The 20418-nt window shown below is 43.2% G+C and overlaps 1 protein-coding gene across 4 annotated transcripts in view; it reads right to left on the reverse strand.

The window, feature by feature from the left end:
• Positions 1 to 20418, reverse strand: part of LOC127577349 (L-fucose kinase) — a 245635-nt gene that overhangs the window by 80699 nt on the left and 144518 nt on the right. For 3 of the 4 annotated variants that reach the window (XM_052028477.1, XM_052028478.1, XM_052028479.1), the window contains 2 exons: positions 13380 to 13505; positions 11546 to 11618 (listed from right to left, as the gene is read on the reverse strand). In XM_052028477.1, coding sequence (XP_051884437.1) covers positions 11546 to 11618; positions 13380 to 13505 — 199 coding nt within the window. Of the gene's footprint in view, positions 1 to 3062; positions 3178 to 11545; positions 11619 to 13379; positions 13506 to 20418 lie in introns of those variants that run through there. The other variant, XM_052028480.1, reaches the window with a different exon arrangement.

A 20418-nucleotide genomic window follows, 5' to 3' on the forward strand; every position in this document is an offset into this window, starting at 1 on the left:
ATGTTTGCAGAAGGGAGCGATGCCCAAGGATGGGAAGATCTTAAGGTTCAAAGCTCTATGGTCTTGGGAAAGAATGCTACATCAAGGAACTGCTCAATGTTGATGGAACTAAGGATTGCAAAGAGGGTGACTGCATTGGACAGTGAATTGATAGCATGAGAAATAGGAGCAGTTTGGGTAACACAGCACCTTGAGTCTGCTCCAATATTCAATAAAATCATGAAAGACAGTCAATCTCAACACCAACATCCTGCCAGTTCCCCAAGAGTCCAGAGATGTATCAACCTCCATCATGAATATACTCAATGACAGAGTATCCACAGACAGATTCTGAGGAATTCCAAAAATTCACAATTGCAAGTAAAGAAATCATTCCTTGTCTTAGTTATAAATGATTGGCCCTTTATCCTGAGACTACTCCACTCACCTGTCCTGCTTACACTTATTCCTGGCCTCTTTATACAGGGGAATCAGCATTTACTCTGTCAAGCCCTCGCAGAATCTTTTGTTCCAACAGGATCACTTCTCACTCATATAAACTACAGAGAATCTAGATCCATTCTATTCAATTTTTCCCCATTGGACAATCCTCTCATCCAAGAATCAAACGAGTGAACTTTAGTTGTAGTTCTAACGAGATCAAAATCACAGACAGTACTCCAAGTATGTCTCAACAAAAACCCTATGCAATTGGAGTAAGCCTTCTTTACCTTATTCTCCCTTTTGCAATTTGGGTCAATTTACCATTTGTTTTCTGAATTACTTGTTCCTGCATGTTAACTTTGTGTGATTTATGTAAAAGGATTCCCAACTCTCTCTAAACACCATTGAAAAATTATTTCTTTTTTCTCTTTTAATCCATATAAATAATTATCTTGGGTAAATAACTATAAAGAAGATAAAGCTCTGAAAGTTCAAAAAGCCATTCAAGTGCCAAACAATGACTATATTCAGAGTCTAACAGCCTTACCATCATAATAATTTAACACTATAACAACTTTATTCATCTTTAGCCACTTACCATTATTAAAGCAACAACAAAACCATTATGTACTATGTGAACTTTTTTACCTGTGAGTTCACTCCTGCTCTTTTGTTACTGAGTGTTTACTATCATCAACTGTTCAACAAAAGGCAGAATTGTACAATACTTTGGGAAAGAAACTGCTGATCTCCAGATTCACACTGTTGAAAGCATTAAAACCCTCTACAAGTTCTGCAAAAAGCTGTTGACCTAAAAAGGATGAATTAGTAATTTTAAAGTTATTATCCAAATCAAAACTGAAGTCCACTTCAGTTCCACAGATTAGTGGAGCAAAATGTCTGGAATGAGCAAACTTGTAATGCTCCAAGTTCAAATGGCATACAATGCAACTTCACTGTGGTACGAACCTGCTTGCAGTCAGTGGCTTTGGTCATCTCGTAGGTGCAAAAGATGAGAGCAAACGTTTAGAAGCAGACCATCAGAGGATTGGCCATCAACGGTAACCAGTTACCCACTGAGAGGAGGGAATCATTGCTCCATGCGAACCACCAAATTGTGGCTCACATAGGCAACCCATCATTATGGAACACTGATGACTGCAATGTTCAGGTCTATTTGCAACCTTTCAGATAATGAAAACGTCCATCAATGTATGTAACAAGACATGGAAAAGATTAAGGCTTGAGCTGATAAGTGACAAGTACCACTTGTGTCATTCAAGTGCCAAGCGATGACTATCTCCAGAGTTTAAGAACCTTACCATTGATCAATCGCTCATCATTAAAATCATGGGGCAATCACCATTGACTGGAACCTTAACTGGACCAATTACATAAACACATCAGAGGCTGGGTTCCTGCGAGTGACTGACCTCCTGATATCCCAAAGTCTTTCCATCATTAACAAAGCACAAATGAGCAGTGTGTGACGGAATGCTCTCTGCATGAATGAAGTAAGTCTAGCAACGTAGACAGCATGACTGACACTGCATTTCATCACTTTAAACATTTAATCTCTCCAGCGTCAGTGCACTGTGACAGTCGTATGTGCCACCTGCAAAATGCATCCCTGCAGCTAGCCAGGGCCTCAGTGATGGGATCTCCCAAACCTGCAACCTCCACCACCTGGAAGACTATCAGATGTAAGTGACACACCTTTTAGATCTGTCCTCAACATCACTCCTTCATTACTGCCATGTTAAAAATCCTGTTTGGTTAATCTCCAGTTTGGAAACATGGAGAGACTGTTGGGATGCAAAGATATCTTGGCCAAAATAAATGGCAAGATTAATATGGACTGCTTGATGATTCTCGTAGTCCCTATGTTTTGTGTTGGCGCCTTGTTAAAGTTAGGGGCTAAGTAAATGAGACCATGTCATCCTTCAAAGGGGGAGGGTGACCAGTAGTTGGCAAGGGAGAAAATGCTAAGTGAAATGCAGAATTCAATCTTTGCCATGCTCCAGCTCACACATCATGGTTCACACTTCCAATCACCCATCATCGGATGAGTCCTAGGTTCATTTGTTTTAATTAATGCTTTTGCTTTGGCAACATAACTTCATTTGAAGGCTTGAATGAACTAACATACAGCTAATTTAAATTATCTTACTGATAAGCAAGTTTAAATTAAACATAAAACACCCTGACGTAGTCATCCATCCAGATAAAATTGTTGCTTCTATAATTAATGTACCTAACCCAAACTAGCATATGTGGCAGAAACATTCAAATCAGGCGATCTACAGTGATATATTTAACACAGATGACCATTTATAGGTGATATATCTAACCCAGACTACAACCTATAGGGTTTTATCTAATCTAGACTACCATCTGTAGATGAAATACACAGACTGTGCTGAAGTAATGTGGGCGATACATCTTATCTGAACTACATTTCAGAGAACACATCTGAGTAAACCATTGGAGATGCATAATTATGCAGAATTAGACAAAATATTCAGCGCCCAGTAAAAGGCCAATAATACAAAAGGTAAAAACTGCGAATGCCATAAATCTTAAATAGAATTAGAAAGTGCTGTAGGGACTCCCTGACAAACTGATTAAGAATCACTTACTTGAAAGATCATTTCTGTTCCTCATTCTACATCCTGACTAATATCCTCCTGAAACTTTTTAAACTTGGAAAAAAGCTGGTAGAAATATCTTTCTCTTAAAAGCAAAGGCACCAACCTGAAAAGTAAGGTATAGTTGTTCAATTAGACAAATAGAAACAGGAAACAAGAAAGCAAATAGGAGCAATCTGTCAAGAAAGAAAAAATTGCTAAGTTCTATATATAAAAGTTCATTGTGCTTTTGTAATATCCCTCAGTGGTAGTTACTCTTCAGCACTCACATGATGTCAAGGCCGAATCCAGCTTGGCTACAATGCCTCTACAGCAAAATGGACTTCCAACATACTCGCACATTAAGCAGAAAGAAGATGAAAGCACTGGATTCTTGTAATGTCCCCTCCTAATCTCTGTTATAACCAATAGTCATACAACTTTTCCAGAACTTCTCGATTATCCAGTACTGGCTTCTTGTGCATTCCCTCTCCCTCCCTCCTTCTGCTACCAACTCCCCTTCCTCCCCATCCTTCAATCCATATCAACAGACACATCTGCATCTGTCCAGGCCCCAAGGTCTGTAATTCCCTTCTGAAATCTTCTGTCTCCCCATCTCTCTTCTTTAAGGCGCATTTTAAAATGGCTCTGATATCTCCATTTTTTGTTTGCCTTGGTATCAACCCAGGATAGAGCATGTCTGGATAATATCCTACATAAAAGGGTGTGTGGGTGTGGGTGTGTATGTGTGTGTAAACAGCACAGGGACATGGGCATCTGCGGCTTGAGAATTTACAGACATGGAAATACTTGCACTACTCCCATTTGTACACAGAGTAGGATCTGGTTGTAATAATGATCAACAGTCATTTCCTGGAACAGACATGACTGCAGGTTTGATGTTTTGAACTGCTTGTGAAGTCTAAATCAGTCATACTACTCATTTCCTTTGGAATGTTCTTTTAATCTGATTTCTATGAAGTCAAGAGCTTATGTTATGAGTCCCAGCTTTACAACAAGGCTACACAGGCCAACTGAAACACTTACCAAGCATTGGCAAGTCAACCGTTTTGAACTTTTCCACTCAACAAACAAGAGAAATGAAAAAAAAAAGTGATTAAATGTTCTTGATACATTAGGTCAGTGGTAACTCCCTGCAGTAACATGCTCACCTCTGCCAGAAGATTGTGAGCACAAAATTTAGGTTGATCTACAATGCTATGTGCCTGTGATGCTGCTGTTAAGTAAGTTTTTCATTGCATCTGTACATGCATGTACTTGTGCATATGACAATAAACGCAACTTTGACTTTGACACTCCAGTGCAGTGCTGCATTGAGGAAGTGTTGCACTGTTGTGAGCATTATCTTCCAGATGTGACATAAAACCAAGGTCTGAAACAGAAGAAGTGCTACAAAGCCTCATCCAACTGATCCCTGGGTTGATGGATTTATCTTATGAAGAGAGATTAAGCGCTTTCTATAATTAGAATAGAGTGATCTAATTGAAATATATAACTTTTTTTTTACAGTGTTTTACAGAGCAGGTGTAGGAATGGTGTTTCAGCTGGCTGGGGTGAACAGAACAAGTCTCTAAATAAGGGTGCAGTCAATCAGCATGAAATGTCTTCACTCAGAGGTAGTGAATCTTTGGAATTCTCCACTTAAGAGGACTGAGAAGTCTCAGTTACTGAGCATATTCAAAAGAGAGATCGATAAACTGTTGATGAACATTTCAGATCTAGGACTCTTCAGCTCTGAGGAAGGGTCCCAGACCTGAAATGTTAACTGTCTCTCTTTCCCCACATTTTGCCTGACCTGCTGACTGATTTCAGCATTTTATTTTTTTTATTTAAGATCTCCAGCATCTGCAGTTTTTTGATTTTTCACTATTGATAAATTTTTGGATGTTAAGATCCATGGGATTCATGGAGACTTGGTGGATTGGATTCAAAGTTGGCTTGACCACAGAAGACAGAGGGTAGTGGTGGAGGGGTGTTATTCTGACCAGCGGTGTTCCGCAGGGATCAGTACTGGGACCTCTGTTGTTTGTGATATATATAAATGACTTGGACAAAAATGTAGATGAGCTGATTAGCAAGTTTGTGGATTATAGCAAAATTAGTGGAGTTACAGTTAGTGAAGATGGTTGTCAAACGATACAGCAGGATATGGATCAGTTACAGATATGGGTGGAGAAACGGCAGATGGAGTTTCCGGGGAAGTGTGAGTTGTTGCACTTTGGGAGGTCAAATGTCAGGGGAAATGGCAGGACCCTTAGGAACACTGATGTACAGAGGGATATTGCAGTCCAAGACTATAGCTTCCTGAAAATGGCAAAACAAGTAAATGGGGTAGTAAAGAAGGCATATGGCATGCTTGCCTTCATCGGTTGGGGCATTGAGTATAAAAGTCAAGGAGTCATGCCGCTGTATAAAACTTCGGTTAGGCCGCACTTGGAGTATTGTGTGCAGTTCTGGTCGCCCCAATTGCGGGAAGGATGTGGAGGGTTTGGAGAGGGTGTAGAAGAGGTTCGCCAGGATGCGGCCTGGATTAGAGAGTAATAGCTATAAGGAGAGGCTGGACAAACTTGGACTGTTTTCTGTGGAGCGTCAGAGGCTGAGGGGAGCCCTGAGAGAGGGTTATAAAGTTACGAGAGGCAGAGATAGGATGGACAGAGTCTTTTTCCCCAGGGTAGAAATGGCAAATACTGGAGGACATGCTTTTAAGGTGAGAGGGGGAACGTTTAAAGGAGATGTGTGGGGCAAGTTTTGTTTTTACACAGAGAGTGGTAGATGCCTCGAACAGTGGTGGTGGTGGTGGAAGCAGACATGATAGTGGCATTTAAGAGGTATTTCGACAGGCACATGAACATGCAGGGAATGGAGTGGTATAGATCGTGTGCAGGCAGAGAGGTTTAGTTTAATTTGTCATCGAGATCTGCACAGACATGGTGGGCTGAAAGGCCTGTTCTTGTGCTGTTCTGTTTCATGCTCTATGTTATGGGAATCAAAGAATACTTTATATTTTCTATTTTTATTTACAGCGTGGTAACAGGCCCTTCCGGCCCAACAAGTCCGCGCCGCCCATTTTTAAACCCAATTAACCTACCCGTACATCTTTGCAATGTGGGAGGAAACCGGAGCACCCGGAGGAAACCCACGCAGACACGGGAGAACGTACAAACTCCTTACAGACAGCGACGGGAATTACAGGAAAGCGGCTCTGAGATAAAAGATCGACTGTGATCTTATTGAATGGTGAGCAGGTGCGAGGGGCTGTTAGAAAAAAAACAAGAAATTCTTCCCAATATCCTGGCTTATTGCTCAGCCTATATCACCAAAAACAGATCATTTGATCGGTATTTGAAAGCTATTTTTGTACACTGCGGTACCACAATTCCCGCATTACACATGCAAGTATATTTCAAGAATAATTTACATATGTAAAGGACTCAGGATAACATCAGGCACAAGAGAAATGCGAGATCCTTCCTTCTGTCAATGCTTTTGAATCTGCAAAATTTCTGGCAACAAATTAGTGAATGATAATATTCATGAGTGGACAGAAAGGGAGATTAATTGACTATTGTAGATTACCCCTACTGTGTGAACACATGGTTGAATCTGGGCGAGTTGATGGGAATGTGGAGAGAATAAAATGAGTTGGATTAGTGTAAATGGGTGCTTAATGATCAGCATGTACTCGATGGGCCAAAGGGCCTGTTTCCCTGCTATATTGCTCTATGGCTCAGTACTATGCCCGCCATTACTGGAAACTGCACCTTGGAAGCAGAAGAATATTATTAGAATTGGTTTATTGTTGTCAGTTGTACCAAAGTACAGTGAAAAATTTGTTTTGCATACTGTTCATACAGATCAATTCATTACACAGCGCATTGAGGTAGTACAGGGTAAAACAATAACGGAATGCAGAATAAGGTGTTACAGTTATAGAGAAAGTGCAGTGCAGGTAGACAATAAGGTGCAAGGTCGTAATGAGGTAGATTGTGAAGTCAGGAGTCCTATTGTAATAGGGAACTGTTCAATAGTCTTATAACACTGGGATGGAGGCTGTCCTTGAGCCCAGCGGTACATGCTTTCAGGCTTTTGTATCTGCTGCCCACTGGGAGAGTGGAGAAGAGAGAATGTCTGGGGTGGGTGGGGTCTCTGATTATGCTGGCTGCTTTACTGAGGCAGTGAGAAGTGTAGACAGAGTCCATGGAGAGGAGGCTGGTTTCCATGATGCGCTGAGCTGTGTCCACAACTCTGCAGTTTCTTGCGGTCCTGGGCAGAGCAGTTGCCGTACCAAGCTGTGATGCATCCAGATAGGATGCTTGCTATGCTGCATTGATAAAAGTTGGTGAGGGTCAAAGAGGACATTCCAAATTTCTTTAGCCTCCTGAGGAAGTAGAGGCACTGGTGAGCTTTTTGGCCGTGGCGTCTACGTGGTTGGACCAGGACAGGCTATTGGTGATGTTCACTTGTAGGGACTTGAAGCTCTCAACCCTCTTGACCTCAGCACCATTGATGTAAACAGGAGCATGTGAATTGGCCCCCTTCTTGAGGTCAATGACCACTCTTTTGTTTTGCTGACGTTGAGGGAAAGGTTGTTGTCATGACACCATGTCACTAAGCACTCTATCTCCTCCCTGTACTCTAACTCATCATTATTTGAGATTTGGCCCACCACGGTGGTATCATCTGCAAACTTGTAGATGGAGTTAGAACAGAATCTGGTCACATAGTCATTAGTATATAGGGAGTAGAGCAGGGGGCTGAGGACGCAGCCTTGTGGGGCACCAGTGCTGAGAATAAATATCTCTGAGGTGTTGCTGCCTATCCTCACTGATTGCGTTCTGTTGGTCAGGAAGTCAAGGATCCAGTTGCAGAGGAAGGTGTTGAGTACCACGTCTTGGAGTTTGGTGATGAGTTTGCTTGGAATTATAGTATTGAAGGCGGAGCTGTAGTTAATAAACAATAGTCTAACGTAGGGACCTTTACTGTCCAGATGCTCCAAAGCTGAGTGTAAGGCCAGGGAAATGGTGTCTGCCGTAGACCTGTTTCGGCGATAGGCAAATTGCAGTGGGTCGAGGTTGTCTGGGAGGTTGGAGTTAATTAGTGCCATGACCAGCCTCTCAAAGCACTTCATGATGGCGGATGTCAGAGCCACCTGGCAGTAAGTCATTAAGGCACGTTACCTTGTTTTTCTTAGGTACCAGGATGATATTGGTCTTCTTAAAGCAGTGGGAACCTCAGATTGAAGCAGGGAAGAGGTTAAAAATGTTTGCAAATACCCCCACCAGCAGATCTGCACAGGATCCAAGGACACAGCCAGGGGCACTATCCGGGCCAGATGCTTTCCGTGGGTTCACTCTCCAGGACTACTGCATATTGTCGACCTGGGAAGAGGACAATAATGCCTGACAACGACGGGGAAGACCTGTCAGTACAGGCTTAACCAAACCTGTTTGATAACTGATATTATGTTCTGTTTCAACCTGTATACACTGGCCAAAATAGGAACAATAGAACTTGTCAGCATGCACAAGTGTGAGTGGTTATTAATGTCAAGGAAGGCGTCAACCGAGATTTAACAGAGTGGCTACGGGGAAATGAATATTCTATACCACCTTTGTTGGATCATCTGAAGAGATTTGTTGCAAGAAAACTCTAAAATCTAGTCTGTGGAACTGGGGGCTCAATGTACAAATGCATCCTTGGATTAGAATTATTTTCCACACCCTCATAGTAGTCCTGGTGACATTGATGTTATACACCATGTGTGCAATTCAAAAGCTTTATAGTCAGAGTCTAATCAAAAACTGTAAGATATTAAATGACCTAGGAGAGTGGATGCCACTACAACAGAAGAATAAACAAGTTAGGTTTAAAGTCGATACCTGCTGACTACGGGAGCAGTGGGTCCGGCCGCAGTAACTGATGTAATTTTGGGGTGGCACGGTAGTGTAGCGGTTAGTTTAACGCTATTACAGCACCAGTGACCGGGGTTCAATCCCGGCCGCTGTCTGTAAGGAGTTTGTACGTTCTCCCTGTGTGTCTGCGTGGGTTTCCTCGGGGTGCTCTGGTTTCCTCCCACATTCCAAAGACGTATGAGTTAGGAGCTGTGGGCGTGCTATGTTGGTGCCGGAAGCGTGGCGATACTTGCAGGCTGCCCCCAGAACACTCTACGCAAAAGATGCATCTCACTGTGTTTCCAAGCACTTCTGACAAATAAATAATTATCTTATCTACATTACCTAGGATTGCTGAAGTATAGGAAAACAAAAGGCGAACGTTTGGGAAAATCACTGTGACAGCAAAAGGGCAACGGTGGGCATAGGATAGAATAAGAAAGGGTTAAGAATCAGAGATGGTTGTCTGCTCGCTAATTGTGAAGCTAAGTGCCCAAGTCCCCAGAAGCATTGATAGGACCCTCACATGACCAGATTCAGAGGCTATAAATTTTGCAATATAATAGGGAGAAGACAATGCTTGCTAATTGTGTTACGTCTTGAGAGAACAAAGACCATGAATACTGCAAGATATCAGGGGCTGAGTCTCAATTCATTCAGAACAAAGGCTTCTAAAAAGGAACAAAGGGTTTAATTCTGCCAGCTCCAGCAAGATTTCACCATCAAATATCTAATCCCTTTCAGCATTTTGAAGGGCAGCTCTCTTTGTGAATCCCTGGGCTGCTCTTCCATCCCCATCTACTGCTCCCCATCCTAAACAACCGCAAGAGATGCAAAGCCTGTCCGTTCATCCCTTTCCCACCATTGGGGCACCCAAACGGACCTTCCTGGTGAAGCAGCAATTCACTTGCACTTCTCTCAGTCTCTGTACTGCATTCAGTGTTCACAGTGTACCGTTACACTGCCTTTAATGCCTCCTTTACACTGGAGAAACCAAATGGATATTGGATGATCGCTTTGTGGAGCAACTACCTTCAGTGTGTAGGAGTGACCCTGAGTTTCCCGTTGCCTGTCACTATAACTCCCACTCTGACCTCTCTGTCCGTGGCTTCATCCACTGTTATAACAAGGCCCAATGCAAGCTCAGGGGACAGCTTCTGTCTGGGCATTTTGCAGCCTTCTTACTCTTCCTTTCTGTTGAGAACTCGCCATTTTTGCCTGCCATCCATTTCTGTTTTTCCGTTTATTTTTTCTAGTCAGACTATACAACATTACACAGTCTACACGAAAAACCAACAGCTGGAGGAACTCAGTGGGTCAGGCAGCATCTGTGGAGGGAGATGGGAGTCGACATTTTGGGTCGAGACCCTTCATCTGGACAGTCTCTTGTGTCTACAGCCTATACAACATTAGCAACACATGACAGAGACAAAGAAGCTTAATCTTAACTGCCCCATTATTTCACTCTGTCAGAGAAACCCTCCTCCACCTTGTTTGCTACCAAGACTAACTTGTTTCTCTCTTTCCCACCGCTGGTGAAGGGTTCTGGGCCTGAAACATTAACTCTTCTCTTTCCACAGATGCTGTCTGACCTGCTGAGTTTTTCCAGCATCTTCTCTTTTTATATCAGAACAAAAATAAAATCAGTGATCAGAGTGCTTGAGTTTCGAAGTGCAGGGTGGGGGTAGGTCTTGGAAACAGGATTGTCCCATCCCTGAATGTAACTCAGAACCAACTGGAAATTAGGACCTCCCAGCACCAGCTTGTGCAGCACCCCCAGCAGGAACACAACAAAGGAACCATGAGAAAGGGATAGTGACCAGAGAATCGGCAGTGCACATCACCAAAAGTCATGTACATAGCTTATAACTGTCTCCTATCTTCTCTCCCCCATCCAGACTCGAGTATAGCACACTGCACAAGCGGTTGGGTACCCCTTTAAATAATGCAGCTGCTATGAAAAATGCAATCTAATTTCAGCTGCACATGCTTCTCATAAGCCCTGCACAACAGTTATCCATGCATGTCCTATGTATCAATTGCCTTACGTGTTCTAGTGCACTCTCAAATACCTTCGGCCTTGGGATCTGTGGGACTGAATCGCTCTTCCCCTCTTCTCACAGGATAGTGCTGTATGCAGTTTCGTGGTTTTTGCAAATCACTTGGAATGACTGAGTTTGCGTAAGCTAAACAAAAATTCTTCAGTGTCATGAACAAAAATGTTCTGCAAGTGAAATAAATTTTGAACTTTCGGTTTACGTAAAGTTTCATTCCTTGTTTCCTCTGAGCTAGCTGAAGTCAATTGGCATGGTAAGCACTCCACGTTTGTTGGAGGTGAATTTATCTAACATTGCCATTCTAAATCCTGCATGCCATATCCAGACAGCAGCTATGATGGACTGTACAATCTACCAATATGCACTGGTTTAAGATCACAGTTAAGGCTTGGGCTTCTGGCCAAGTGTGACAACGTTGTGTGTAAAGCAGTCCCTCAGTGATCCTTTACATTTGAGGTGTTGGTTTGTTAATTAAATGGTACAATTTGTTGTGACAACTTTACACAATACATTTTGGGTTCATTACCTGGGTAGGAAGGGACAGTCAGGATCATATCTGTGCTGCACACCCATACACCTGGTGGACTGCCTGGTCCCAGCTGTAATAAACAATAACATTGACGTTATTGTGAAGCATTTTGTGTAAGTCCTCACAAACCCCTTTGTCTTTTGCACACTTTTATCAGTTGGTACATTAACACGATCCCTTTCAGCACACCTACAATCACAGAGAGCTACAGCACAGAAAACAGGCTCTTCAGCCCACTGACTCCGCACCAACCATCAACCCCCACTTACACAATCCTATATTAATTTAGTTTTTTTTTAAAAAAAGAATTCTACCCACATTCTCATCAACTTTTCGGGACTGAACAAGCCCAGTCTTTACACAGTACACATGGCTCAACCTCAGTTTCAAGTTCCCACCCCCGTTCCCTTTAGGAATCACTCAATATGCAACAAACCTACTAAAGTCATCCTTCTTCTTTCATTCTCTTTTTGCACTATTTATTTATTTTTGTAACTTATAGTAATTTTTATGTCTTGCACTGTACTGCTGCTGCAAAACAACAAATTTCACGACATCTGTCAGTGATAATAAACGATTCACCTGGTCAATTTGCTATTGCTCTATGTACAATTCTCTTGGATCCAATGAGGTATACCTCTGAAAACACAGGTGGAGTATTTGATGCAGTATAGGCAAGCACTAAATCACAAAGAGGACAAGGCCCTTGGTCTGATTCCTTGCTTGTGCTGAAACATTGATCTCATTGGAGCTGGAAGACTGATTTTACAGATCCTGGCATGGGAAAAGGGAAGGAGGGTCACAATTGCTGACCCTAAGTCCCCTTATTTAGAGACAGTGTGACAACCAGGCCAGGCTTGACTTCCAATGGCTCCAAGTAAAGCTGCTAGTCCGGGCCTCCCCATGAGCCTGACTCCTTGAGTGGAGTAAGTGAAGTACTGTCAGTATCTGTAAGGGTCCCAACACGTCCAGGACTTTCCCAAGAATCACTGGCAGCTTTGCAATGAACTGAAGGCATTTCTCCACAGATGTGGAATTCCCAAATTTCTTGACAGATGTTCGCTGGGGTTTTCTGTGCTCAACATCTGGATTCCAGCAGCAGTGTGAATTTCCTGCAATTCCCATCACATACACAAGGGTAACTGCTCACTCAGACTGTGCTGAGTCGGACCTGGTGCAAAAACTCAATTCATTTCAATGGAGAGGAAAGGCATCAATGAACTGAGTTTAACATTTTTAATTATTTCAAGTGGTTTGTTTGTTTTCTTTACATTTTTAATAATGCTTAATTTTCTTTTCATAGTTTTCATAGTTTGCATATTTCTTCCAAATACCTTTTGATATTCCTGAATGTCGGAATTTGAAATCAGCATTTCTGCTTGATCAGAGCCAGCTACGTGATGAGATTTACATCCAAAACAATGAAGACAACTTCTGTGAGTAAGTTCTTGCTGGGGGTTATGCTAAAGTCAAAAGCGGACTCAACACATAGGTGAGCAGTGTGCATGGTCAGCATCCCGCTGTCAGGAAATTCTGCATCGATGTTAAGAAGGAGTGTTAAAAACTGAGGAGAAATTCAGCCACAAACTTATCAGGAATTTGGACATTGGTCCATGCAACTACTATTTATTGAAATTAAAAAACCTTTAGCCTTTTAAATTACATCTTGCACCTGCCCATTTGGTTATATGTGTACATGGAATCTCAATCTCTCTTCCATCCACAGTTCCTGGGTTCACACCACTGAAAAAAACTCAGCCAGCATACGTAGGGTTAATGTTGATGACCACACTTTCCCCTCTCTACCTGGAATCATTCACAAGTAACTGACCTTGTGTGTCATGAGGTGCAGCAGAACATCGATGTTACAGACAAGAGCCTCTGCTTTTCCAGTGGGGTTCTCCATTGGGAAGCAGGTAAATGAACGGCCACAGTCATCGAAGGGAAAGTCTCGACCCTGCACATGACAACAGAGAGAAAAGAAACAAAGATTTTAACATTTCAGCTTAATTTTTGTCCTTGTTCTGAAGTCAACGGTTGCTGGGCCATGGTCTCCAAAGAATGTTGCAATCTTTCCATTTCTTATCAGAGTCGACCATCTCCATGTGCAAGTCTGAGCAGGAGAAGAAATGGAGGCATGATTGGGAGCAAGGAAAGAGATAGGCAGTAGCTGGGGGCAAGGGCAGAGGTGGGAGCAGTGGCTGGGAATGGGCCAGGGAAAACCCGGGAAAGCAGAGGCTGATCCAGTCTTCACCCAACATTCCGTACTTCATCTCTCATGGCACAGAAGGAGGCCATTCATCCCATCTATGTTAGCTCTCAGAACATTCTTATCAGTGCCATTGCCTCAATTATTTTCCTGCAACTTACCCTCTCTCACATGCCGATTGACTCTTCCCTGATTCTCCCACTGCCCACCAACACCAGGGGTAATTTACAGTAGCCAATTCACCTACTAACAAATCTTTGGGAGAAGCACCCAGGGGGAAACAGGGAAAACATACAAGCTCATTTATGATTTGGGCCCAACACATTGATGCAATCACGATAAGGTGCACCAGTGGCTCTAATTCATTACGAGTTTGAGGAGGTTTGGTATGTCACCAAAGACTCTTGCAAATTTCTACAGATGTACGGTGGAGAGCATTCTGACTGGTTGCATCACCACCTGGTATGGAAGCTCCAATGTGCAGTATCAAAAGAGGCTGCAGAGGGTTGTAGACTCAGCCAGCTCCATCATGGGCACAACCCTCCCCACCATCGAGGACATCTTCAAGAGGCAGTGCCTCAAGAAGGCGGCATCCATCATTAAGGACCCTCACCATCCGGGACATGCCCTCTTCTCATTATTACCATTGGGGAGGAGGTACAGGAGCCTGAAGACCCACACTCAACAATTCAGGAACAGCTTCTTCCCCTCCGCCATCAGATTTCTGAACGGTCCATGAACACTACCTTGTTATTCCTCTTTTGCACTTTTTTTTGGTAACTTACAGTAATTTTTATGTCTTGCACTGTACTGCTGCCGCAAAACAACAAATTTCATGACACATGTCAGTGATAATAAACCTGATTCTGATTCTCCATACCAGACAGCACCGGAGGTAAGGATTGAACCCAGGCTGCTGGACAGCTGCTGCACCACCATGCCACCTGTTACTTACACTCTCCCACATTCCAGCAGGCTTCATGGGATAGTAATCAGGAACCAGAATTCTGGCTGATTCCCCTTCCTTCTCAACGCTAGTGCACTGAGGTCAATAGCAGCACTTCTGTTAATACTGACTAGTCCTGCACTGATGAAGGATTTAACCATCGACCCTCTGCAAGGCGTTGTAGCATCTGTCCCTCAACAGGAATCTCATGCCTGCACCTCAGAACGTAACTGGGTCAATGCCATTCTGCAATCTCCATCTCATCCACCATTCCTGGCTTCTTGCTGTTGAAAGATGCAGAGTACAATAGATAGATTTCTGATCTGTCCATGAACATTACCTCGTTATTCCTTCTTTTTTGCACTATGTATTTATTTTTGTAAGTTAAAAATAATTTTTTTATATCTTTGTACTGTACTGCTGCCGCAAAACAACAAATTTCACGGTATAGAAGTCAGGGATAATAAATCTGATTCTGAGAGTTCTGCACATTTCAGCGAGAAGTTAGATGTATGCTATCGGGTGGATGCAACCATGTTCCTTCTGAGCCATTCAAAAGGCATTCTTGATGTCCTGCCAATACTTATCTTGCAACCTACATCAGCAAAACACATTGCTGTTTGTGGGACCTTCCTGTGTGGTAAGTTGTGATACATTTCCCCAAATAACAACAGTGACTACATTTCACTTCAAAATTAATCCATTAGCTGCAAAATATGTTGGGATGTGCTGAGGTCAGGAAAGTATATAAATGTATGTTTGTTCAATCTTACTGGTTCTTTTATCTACTTAGCCATTGACAGGCACCTAATGACTTTAATGGCTTCAAAGTTAAACAAATCCTCAGTAATGAAAAAGTGAACTGCCTATTCTACTGGTTGTGAGGAGTCAATGTGCTGAATGATTGGCCTTCCTCTGATTAACAAGACCAATTGCTGACGAGTGCTGTTGAGGCAGAGGCTTAAGAGTTTGCTGACTCTTACAAGACATTTATTTTACAGTCACTTTATTAAACTGGGCAGCTGCCAAACGGCAACAATCATTTCTCAGCTTTAACGAGACATATACTTGACATTTACTGCATGCTGCCCAGTGTAAAATACAGCCCACTCAACGGAGTTTATAGAAGGTTTTGAAAAGTCTGTCCAGAAGCAGTGAAACCACCATCAAATAAATAAGGGGAAGCTTACTAATGAGCTGAACTAGGATTTCTCCCAACATTTTAAGGGGATAAATGTGGCACGTTTTGGAGCAAGGATTCATGCAGAGCAAGTTAGATCCATGATGCTGTAGGAAGCAGGAGGAGACTCCAGTTGGTCCCAGGATTCTTGGATCATTGAAGGGAACAGAAAGCATCAGCTCAACTCCCAAAGTTGACTGCTTCCAGTGACTTCTTACTGCTTATAGGGAGAAGGCTTCTGTGGTTTCATGAGAATGAATAACCTGCCAACTCCATGAAAGGGGAAGTACTGCAACGTGCCTTCAATATGGAATTGGAACTTTACTTGAGAGATAACAATATGCAGGGCTATGGGGAAAGAGTAGGGTATGAGACTGATGAGATTGCTTTACTAGGAGCCACTGTAGCCTTGATGAGCCAAATGGCCGTAAGATTCTGATGATTTGATAATTGCACATTTCTTACAGGGGAATGGAGAGTGAACTAGGAAACGTCAGGTTGATGAACTCAGTATCAAATCAGGTAAGGAAAGCAAAATAAAGAGAGCAGAGAGAGGGGAGGAGAGAAAGGGGTGGATGAGGGAGAAAGGAAAAATAAATAAAATCTTTTAAATCATCAACAATAATTAAATTCCAAAGCTATGAGACTCCAAACTTGCAGAATTAATTTTTAGTGCCAGAAAGGATGTTTGGCAATAATAATGTGCTTACACTGGAATGATCATCCTGATTTCTCCTGCATCTGCAATTTTTCTGATTTTCACTCCTAATAAATCTTCTACAAATATACGAGACATTCAGGGTAATCTCAAGATATTCAATGCATTTGAACATTACAGCGCCAGCGATTGGGGTTCGATTCCCGTCGCTGTCTGTAAAGTGTTTGTACGTTCTCCTGTGTCTGTGTGGGTTTCCTCCGGGTGCTCCGGTTTCCTCCCACATTCCAAGGACGTACAGGTAGGTTAATTTGGGTTTAAAATGGGCGGTGCGGACTCGTTGGGCCGGAAGGGCCTGTTACCACGCTGTAAATAAAATTGAAAAAAAATATTTTCATTGTACAGCTTTTGGAGCAACTCGGGAGCTCTGAGAGAAAGTTACTGATTTGTACATTTAATTGTGTGCTTAAGCTCAGTGGAGGCTACAGACTGATCATGTGGACAATGTAACAATAGCTTTGTTAGTCTCACCATTGTTTCTCCTACAAAATTCCACCCGATGCATCGGTTTCTAGCCAGATCAAGATTTAAAAGCAAATCCAAACATCAATATCAAATGCTTTACTGAACAGCATGGAGCACACTGCGGAGAGGACAGGGAGTGGCAATAGTAGGATTCTTTTTGCACACAGCCAGTAGGGACGGATGGGCTGAATGGCCTTCTTCTGTGCTATAACCATTCCGTGATTCTGTATACAATTGGGAGTGAGTGTCTGGCAATAACAGAGGCCTGGTCAAAAACTGGGACAGGAATTGAGTTCTAAATATTCCTGGATACAAGGCAATCAGGGAGGATAAGAAGGGGAGAAAGGAGGGAAAGTCCCAGTACTGATTAAGGAGAATATTGTGGTGCTGGAGAGGAATGATGACTAGAATGAACAAGGACAGAAACCAGGGAGGGCAGTAAAAGGGAGGGGGGAGTGGCATTGCTGATCAGGGACAGTATCACAGCTGCAGAAAGGGAGGACGTCCTGGAGGGATCGTCCACTGAGTCAGTGTGGGTGGAAGTCAGAAACAGGAAGGGAGTGATCACTCTATTGGGAGTATTCTATAGGCCCCCCAACACCCAACAGGACACTGAGGAGCAGGTAAGTAGGCAGATTTTGGAAAGGTGCAAAAGTAACAGGGTTGTTGTCATGGGTGACTTCAACTTCCCTAATATTGATTGGCACCTCCTTAGTGCAAAAGGTTTAGATGGGGCAGAGTTTGTTAGGTGTGTCCAGGAAGGATTCCTGACACAGTATGTGGACAGGCCGACTAGAGGAGAGGCCATATTGGATCTAGAACTACGCAATGAACCTGGTCAGGTGACAGACTTCTCAGTGGGTGAGCATTTTGGAGACAGTGACCACAACTCCCTGAGCTTTAGCATAGCCATGGACAAGGATAGGAGCAGACGATATGGGAAAGTTTTCAACTGGGGGAGGGCTAATTACACTGGTATTTGGCAGGTACTTGGGAGCGTAAATTGGAACAGATGCTCTCAGGTAAATGCACAGCAGAAATGTGGAGGTTGTTTAGGGATCCCTTGCATGGGGTTCTGGATAGGTTTGTTCCACACAAACAGGGAAAGGATGGTAGGGTAAAGAAACCATGATTGACAAGAGAAGTGAAACATTTAGTCAAGAGGAAGAAGGAAGCATACTTAAGGTTTAGGAAGCAAAAATCAGGCAGGGCTCTTGAGAATTATAAGGTAGCTAGAAAGGAGCTTGAGAAAGGACTTAGGAGAGCTAGAAGGGAGCAGCCTTGGTGAGTAGGATTAAAGAAAACCCCAAGACGTTCTACACGTATGTGATGAACAGGAGGATGACTAGAGTGATGGTAGGACCGCTCAGGGATAAAGGGAGAAAAATGTGCCTGGAGGCGGAGGAGGTAGGAGAAGTCCTGAATGAATACTTTGCTTCAGTGTTCACTAGGGAGAGGGACTTTGACGAATGTGAGGTTAGCGTAGAACAGGCTAATGTGCTGGAGCATGTTGAGGTTAAGAAAGAGGTAGTTTTGGAGCTTCTGAGAAACATTAGGATAGATAAGTCCCCAGGGCCAGATGGGATATACCCCAGGTTACTACAGGAAGTGAGGGAAGAGAATACTGGGGCGTTGATGATGATCTTTGTGTCCTCCCTGGCCACAGGATTGGTACCGGAGGATTGGAGGATGGCAAATGTTGTTCTGTTGTTCAAGAAAGGTAATAGGAATATCCTGGGAATTATAGACCAGTGAGTTTTTTGTCAGTGGAAGGCAAGCTATTGGAGAGGATTCTTAGGGACAGGATTCTTAGGGACATTTGGAGAAGCATAGTTTTATTAGGGACAGTCAGTACGGCTTTGTGAGGGGCAGGCTGTGCCTCACGAGCCTAATTGAGTTTTTTGAGGAGGTGACAAAACAAATTTATGAAGGTAGAGTGGTGGATGTGGTGTATATGGACTTTAGTAAGGCGTTTGACAAGGTTCCCCATAGTAGGCTCATCCAGAAAGTCATTAGGCATAAGATCTACGGAGACTTGGCTGCATGAATTCGGATTTGGCTTACCCACAGAAGGCAGAGGGTGGTAGGAGATGGAGAATATTCTGCCTGGAGGTCGGTGACCAGTGGTGTTCCACAGGGATCTGTTCTGGGACCCCTGCTCTTTGTGATTTTTATAACTGACTTGGATGAGGAAGTGGAGGGATGGATTAGTAAGTTTGCAGATGACACGAAGGTTGGAGGTGTTGTGGATAGTTGTCGTAGGTTACAATGGGATATAGACAGGATGCAGAGTTGGGCGGAGAAGTGGCAGATGGAGTTCAATCGGAAAAGTATTAAAAAGTCTCTTAAATGTCCCTAATGTATCTGCCCGCACAACCTCTGCCAGCAGTGCGTTCCACGCACCCACCACTCTGTGTAAAAAAATTTACCCCTGACATCCACCTTATATCTTCCTCCAATCACCTTAAAATTATGGCCCCTCGTGTTGGCCATTGTCGCCCTGGGAAAAAGTCTCTGACTGTCCACTCGATCTATGCCTCTGATCATCCTGTGCACCTCTATCACGTCACCTCTCATCCTCCTTCTCTCCAAAGAGAAAAGCCCCAGCTCACTCAACCTATCCTCATAAGACATGCTCTTCAATCCAGGAAGCATCCTGGTAAATCTCTTCTGCACCCGCTCTAAAGCTTCCACATCCTTCCTGTAATGAAGTGACCAGAACTGAACACGATACTAAAAGTGTGGTCTAACCAGAGTTCTATAGAGCTGCAACATCACCTCGTGGCTCTTGAACACAATACCCTGCCTAATGAAGGCCAACATACCATACACCTTCTTAACAACCCTGTCGACCTGCTTGGCAACCTTGTGGACCCCAAGATCCCTCTGATCCTCCACACTGCTAAGAGTCCTGCCATTAACCTTGTATTCGGCCTTCAAATTCAATTTCTTGAAGTGTATCACTTCACACTTATCCGGGTTGAACTCCATCTGCCACTTCTCAGCCCAGGTCTGCATTCTATTAATATCCTGTTGTAATCTACAGCAACCTTCTGCATTATCCACAACACCACCAACCTTTGTATCATCAGCAAACTTACTAACCCACCCTTCCACATCCTCATCCAAGTCATCTATAAAAATCACAAAGAGCAGGGGTCCCAGAACAGATCCATGTGGAACACCACTGGTCACCGACCTCCAGGCAGAATATGCTCTATCTACCACCACCCTCTATCTTCTTTGAGCGAACCAATTCTGAATCCACACAGCCAAGTTTCCCTGGATCCCATATCTCCTGACCTTCTAAATGAGCCTTCCATGAGGAACCTTATCAAATGCCTTACTAAAATCC

Source organism: Pristis pectinata, chromosome 13, assembly GCF_009764475.1.
Source record: "Pristis pectinata isolate sPriPec2 chromosome 13, sPriPec2.1.pri, whole genome shotgun sequence".
NCBI classification, from domain to species: Eukaryota; Metazoa; Chordata; class Chondrichthyes; order Rhinopristiformes; family Pristidae; genus Pristis; species Pristis pectinata.